The sequence below is a fragment of the Cebus imitator genome, unplaced genomic scaffold, assembly GCF_001604975.1.
Source record: "Cebus imitator isolate Cc_AM_T3 unplaced genomic scaffold, Cebus_imitator-1.0 Scaffold33, whole genome shotgun sequence".
Lineage (NCBI taxonomy): Eukaryota > Metazoa > Chordata > Mammalia > Primates > Cebidae > Cebus > Cebus imitator.
The window spans coordinates 343,771-350,297 of record NW_016107348.1 but is presented as its reverse complement, the minus strand read 5'-3'; the positions used below and the strand labels follow the sequence as shown (position 1 = coordinate 350,297).

The 6,527-nt window shown below is 43.8% G+C and overlaps 1 protein-coding gene across 1 annotated transcript; it reads right to left on the bottom strand.

Moving 5' to 3' along the window:
• Positions 1 to 1,200: 1,200 nt before the first annotated feature.
• On the bottom strand, positions 1,201 to 1,933 carry LOC108301287 (peptidyl-prolyl cis-trans isomerase NIMA-interacting 4-like). The gene is made up of 2 exons (XM_017524414.2): positions 1,618 to 1,933; positions 1,201 to 1,304 (listed from the first exon to the last, which is right to left on the bottom strand). The coding sequence occupies exons 1-2, from the start codon at positions 1,913 to 1,915 to the stop codon at positions 1,201 to 1,203; spliced, it is 402 nt and encodes a 133-aa protein (XP_017379903.1). The 5' UTR covers positions 1,916 to 1,933.
• Positions 1,934 to 6,527: the final 4,594 nt, after the last annotated feature.

Below are 6,527 nucleotides of genomic sequence, written 5' to 3'. Positions count from 1 at the left end.
ACTGATGAGTGTAACAAAGGCACAATCTTGAGTCACAAAAATATCCCTTTAAAAGGAGCTGAAAGTGGTAGAAGCAGGTCGTGAATACTTACCTTGGTCTCTTTTTGTCCTATGGAGTTCTATTTATTTATTTTTTTTTCACTCTGTTGCCCAGCTTGGAGTGCAGTGGCACGATCTCGGCTCACTGCAACCTCCGCCTCCCAGGCTCAAGCAATTCTCCTGTTTCAGTGTCCCGAGTGCCTGGGATTACAGGCACCCACCACCACGCCCAGCTAATTTTTGTACTTTTAGTAGAGACAGGGTTTCACCATGTTGGCCAGGCTGGTCTTGAACTCCTGACCTCAGGTGATCTGCTCACCTTGGCTTCCCAAAGTTTTGGGTTGGGATTATGGGAGTGAGCCACTGTGCCTGGCTTTTCTTCTTCTTCTTTTTATTTTTTTATTTAATTTAATTAATTAATTTATTTAAGAGCTGGGGTTTTACCATGTTGGCCAAGCTGGTCTCGAACTCCTGGCCTCAAGTGATCCACCCACCTCAGCCTCCCAAAGTGCTGGGATTACAAGTGTGAGCCACTGCGCCTGGCCTTCTTCTTTTTTTTTAGATGGAGTCTAGCTCTGTCACCCAGACTGGAGTGCAGTGGCATGATCTCAATTCACTTCAACCTCTGCTTCTCTGGTTCATTCTCCTGCCTCAGCCACCTAAGTAGCTGGAATTACAGGCACCTGCCACCTAATTCTTTGTATTTTTAGTAGAGACGGGGTTTCACCATGTTTGCCAGGATCGTCTCAATCTCCTGACCTTGTGACCCACCGGCCTTGGCTTCCCAAAGTGATGGGATTACTAGTGTGAGCCACTGCACCTGCCCTTTCTCTGTTTTCTCTCCTTCCTTCCTTCCATCCTTCCTTTCTTTTCTTTCTTTCTTTCTTTTGTTCATTCGTTCATTCTTTTTCTTTTTTTTGAGACGCAGGTTCACTCTGTCACCCAGGCTGAAGCACAGTGGTGTGATCTCAGCTCATTGCAACCTCCGTCTCCCAGGCTCAAGTGATTCTCGTGCCTCAGCCTCCCAAGTAGCTGGGATTACAGGCACATGCCACCTCACCCAACTAATTTTTGTATTTTTAGTAGAGATGGGGTTTCACCACGTTGGCCAGGCTGCTCTCGAACTTCTCTTTTTTTTTTTTTTCAGTCTTTCACATGATTTTATTTTCTTCCTTCAATCATAATAATATGATATCCAAATTTTGTCTTAACTGGTAGATCTGTAAACACAGGCTTATCCATCCCACTTACAGGCAAGGCAAATGCTGCTTCTTTTTTTTTTTTTTTTTTTTTTTTGAGACAGAGTCTCGCTCTGTTGCTAGGTGCGAGGCTAGAGTGCAGTGGCATGATCTTGGCTCACTGCAATCTGCCTCCTGGCTTCAAGCAATTCTCCAGCCTCAGCTTCCCAAGTAGCTGGGACTACAGGCTCGCACCACCACGCCAAGCTAATATTTGTATTTTAGTAGAGATGGGGTTTCATCATGTTGGCCAGGATGGTCTCAATCTCTTAACCCTGTGATCCGCCCGCCTCAGCCTCCCAAACTGCTGGGATTACAGGCGTGAGCCACTGCGCCCGGCCAAGTGCTGCTTCTTGAAATAGTCCCACCACGGACCCTCTGATCATCCGACCCAAGTCCCCCCCTTGCCTGGCTTTATCCTCACTATATTGTGCGGTCACTTCATTGAATCTCATCCCATACTTTAACTTTTCCATGGCTTCCATGATTTTGCCATGTTTTTCACACAGAATGTGTCTGACCTTTACTGCATTGCCACCACCTTTGGGACCTTGAGCCTTCTTGTCAGCACTGTCACTTCCAGAGGCTGTTCCCCCTTTCCCTGATTTTCCAGAACCACTTTTTCCTTTGGGCGGCATCTTGGAAACTCGCTGTTGAACTCTCTGGTCTCGAACTTCTGACCTCAAGTGATCTGCCTGCCTTGGCCTCCCAAAGGGCTGGGGTTACAGAACTGTCAACTTCATTTTTTATCCTCATACTCTTCCAGCTTACAACCTTGTTCAGGTGTGCCAAATGTTTGGAGAACCATATAAATTGAGTTTATTTGTATTCAGTTTGGAATTCTGAAACATTTATTAAACTCTTTGATCGATGTCGACTAGGGAAACATGCATCTGCTCAATAGTGACTGCTCTGAAAAAGTCCTTGTTAGCCACTAGCTACAGGTTTCCTCTATCCAAGGAGGACATCTAGAGGCTAATTGTGATGTGTAGACTTTCCAGGAATGCTTTCCAAATTGTTTTCTCCACAGATCCAGTCATAAATCATAAATCACTGATCCAATTAGTCTAACTAGAATAAATATTAAAGTATAGCTACAGACCTAACGAGGCTACGTTTATTTTCCAGGCACAGTAGAAGTACCTTAAGGTTACAGAAGAACTTTTAAATGTGATGAGTGGGGAGAAGAGCTGTAAAGACAATTTGGGGGCTAGGCATGGTGGCTCACCTCTGTAATCCCAGCACTTTGGGAGGCTGAGGCAAGTGGATCACTTGGAAAAAAACCCATCTCTACTAAAAATACAAAAATTAGCTGGGCGTGGTGGCATATGCCTGTAATCCCAGCTCCTCGGGAGGCAGGAGAATCGCTTGAACCCGGGAGGAACAGGTTGCAGTGAGGTGAGATTGTGCCACTGCACTCCACCACGGAAACACAGTGAGACTCTGTCCACCCCCTGCCCAAAAAAAAAGAGATAAAAGAAAAATTTATACCAATTATGGGTTCAGAAATTATTTTAATGCTTCTAATTTTTAAATGGTGATTGTATCAAGAAACTAAAGTTTATTATTAGCATTCCATAGGCCCTCTTTTCCTGCTGCCTAACCTGCCTAATGTCTTAGGATTACTTATTTCTTCAACACTTTCTTCCATTTCTATAATATATTCCTATATAAGAGATTCCTATATATTAACTTAGATTAGTATTCCAATTGTATTAACTGAGGAAATAATTGTGAAACTGATGGTCAATATTCACTGCCTAAATTTTACAGGTGATTCTTATTTTGACAGTTTTCAGCTATATTTCAAGTGGGAGTCTTACAGGTGTTGAAGATAGAAGATGAAAAAGGTGTTTTATGCCGTAGCCTCCAAAATCAGTCAATTCTGCCATATTTATTGGTCAAAGCAAACCACAGGACCAGACCAGGTTCAAGGAAAAGAGAAACAGACTATACACTGAACCACACTGGATGTCATCATAAGTTATTCCTCTCTTTCTCAGCGGAAATGATTTTAAAGCACAGAGGTAATTTGAACTCATGAAATTGAAGTTGAATTGCAAATAAGTTACAGTTTTATTTTATTTTATGAGACAAGTTCTTACTCTGTCTCCCAGGCTGGAGTGCAGTGGCCCAATCACAGCTCACTGCAGCCTCAACCTCCTGGGCTCAGATGATCCTCTTGCCTCAGCCTCCCAGGTAGCTGGGACTATGGGCACACACCACCACACTTGGGCTAATTTTTTGTCTTTTTTGTGGAGACAGGATTTCAACATGTTGCCCAGGCTAGTCTTGAACTCCTGGGCTCAAGTGATCTGCCCACCTCAGCCTCTCAAAGTGCCAGAATTACAGGCGTGCGCTACTGCACACAGCCTGTTACAGTTTTTGTACTGAAACGGAAAGTCTTGTTTAATTTGGCTGTCTTTTTCCGGTGACACTTTTTTCTTTTTCTTTTTTTTAAGTTCTGAAGCAGCCCTATTTCCAAAAAAAATGAGTCATTTTTTTCCACTGTGGTTTTTTGTTGCAACCTACATGTAACAGTGGGCAACTCGGGGTGTTCCGTTCATTCCCCTCTCCCCGTTAAGGCTACTTATGGCCTCTTTAAAGATCATCACATAGTTTTGAAGAAATGGCACATTAATTTTTTTGTTTTACTGTAATCCATTTCTCTATTCTCATTTTCAGTATGATTTGCAAATTAGGAATGAACATTCTTCTCATCCTATACTTTGAAAATATGATGTTACGGCAGCTCAACATTTTAACAACTTTTCTGTGGCAGGCTTCAATGATAGTCATCTTATAAGCACATGTCTAAATAGGCTATCTTCTTCCATTTCTGTCAAAAGCCTCAAGTATTTCTGCATGTTGTTAAAAAAATCTGAAAACTCACCAAAAACTTTTATTATTATCTTAGTCTGTTTGAGCTGCTATGAAAAGATACCTTAGACTGGATAATTTATAAGCTATAGGGCTGTGCACAGGACTCATGCCTATAACCCTAGCACTTTGGGAGGCTGAGGTGGGTGAATCACTTGAGGTCAGGGATTTGAGACTGGCCAACCCCGTTTCTACTAAAAATACAAAATTTAGTCAGGTGTAGGCAGGCGCCTTGTAGTCCCAGCTATTTGGAAGGCAGAGGCAGGAGAATTGCTTGAACCTGGGAGGCAGAGGTAGCAGTGAGCCAAGATCGCACCACTGCACTCTGTCCTGGGCAACAGAGTGAAACTCCGTCTCAAAAAAATAAAATCAAACAAACAAATAAACAACAGGTTTTATTGCTCATAGCTCTGGAGACTAGGAAGTCCAAGATCATGGGGCCGGCAGATTTAGTGTCTGATGAGGGCTGACTCTGGTATGTTCTTGCTGTGTCCTCACATCACAGAAGAGTCCAGCAGCTTACTCAGACCCTTTTATAAGAGTGTTAAACACATTAATAAGAGCTAGTCTTCACGACCTAATCAACCCCTAAAAGCACCCCCTCTTAATACTATTGCACTGGGGATTAGGTTTCAATCACCAGTACACAAACATTCAGGCCACAAGTAAACAAATCATACATTGTCTTCATCCATTTTGTACTGCTATAACAGAATACCACAGACTGGGTAATTATAATAAACAGAAATTTATTGGCTCAGAGTTCTAGAGTCTGGGAAGTCCAACACCAAGCAGCCAGCATGTTTTGAGGGCCTCCCTGCTGCTTTGTTCCATGGCAGAATGTAGAAGGAGTGAGAGTGAGAGACCAAGAGGGGCCAAACTTGCTTTTATAACAAACCCACTCTCACAATAATGACATTAATCACCTCCTATTAGACCCTATCTCTCAACACAGTAGCATTGGGGATTAAATTTCCAACACATAGGCCGGCAAGGCGGCTTAACGCCTGTAATCGCAGCACTTCGGGAGGCCAAGGCTGGTGGATCACCTCAGGTCGGGAGTTCAAGACCAGCCTGACCAATACGGAGAAACCCCGTCTCTACTACTGAAAAATACAAAATTAGCCAGGCGTGGTGGCACATGCCCCAGCTACTCAGGAGGCTGAAGCAGGAGAATCACTTGAATCTGAGAGGCAGAGGTTGCAGTGAGCCAAGCTTGCGCCATTGCACTCCAGCCTGGGCAACAAGAGTGAAACTCCATCTCAAAATAAAAAAAGTTTCCAACACAAAAACTCTAGGGGACACATTCAAATCATAGCATTCTGCCCCTGGCCCCCCAAATTCATGTTTTTCTCACAATGCAAAACACATTCATTTCATCCCAATAGTCCCCATTGTCTTTTTTCAGCTCAACTCAAAAATCCAAAGTCCAGAGTCTCATCTAAACCACATATGAATGAGACTCAAGGCGAGATTTGTCCTGAGGTAAATTCCTCTCCCACTGTGAGCCTATGAAATTAAAAAACTAAGTTTTTTTTCAAAATGCAATGGTGTGACAGGCATAGAATAGGCATTCTCATTCCAAATTGGAGAAATGGGCAAGAAGAAAGGGGTAACTGGTCCCAAGTCAGTCCAGAATCCAACAGGGAAAACAATATTATTTTTTAAAGCTGGGGAATAGGCCAGGCATGATGGCTCCTGCCTGCAATCCCAGGACTTTGGGAGGCCGAGGTGGGTGGACTGCCTGAAGTCAGGAGTTCGAGACCAACCTGGCCAATGTGGTGAAACTCTCTCTCTACTAAAAATACAAAAAATTAGCCAGATGGGTGGCAGGCACCTGTAATCCCAGCTACTAGAAAGGCTGAGGCAGGAGAATTGCTTGAGCCCAGGAGGCAGAGGTTGCAATGAGCCGAGATCATGCCATTGCACTCCAGCCTGAGTGACAGAGCAAGACTCCGTCTCAAAAACAAAACAAACAAAAGGATGGGGAATAGTCAGTCTCCTTGTACTCCATGTCCCGTATCCAGGGCACATGGAGCCAGGGGTTGGGCTTCCAAGGCCTCGGGCAGTAACCCTCACGTGTTGGAGTCTGAGGTACCTACAGATTTTCTAGTCTGCAGTTGAGCACTGGAGGCTCTATGGTTCTGGGTTTCAAAAAAATTATTTGAAACTTTTTTAAAATCCAAAGTCCCTAAGAGTTTGGAAAATTTATTGTTGTTGTTGTTCCTGTGATTCAAGACATGAATTGATAGACTTTAGAAAGTGTGAGTGTTGGCCGGGCGCGGTGGCTCACGCCTGTAATCCCAGCACTTTGGGAGGCCGAGGCGGGTGGATCACGAGGTCAAGAGATCGAGACCATCCTGGTCAACA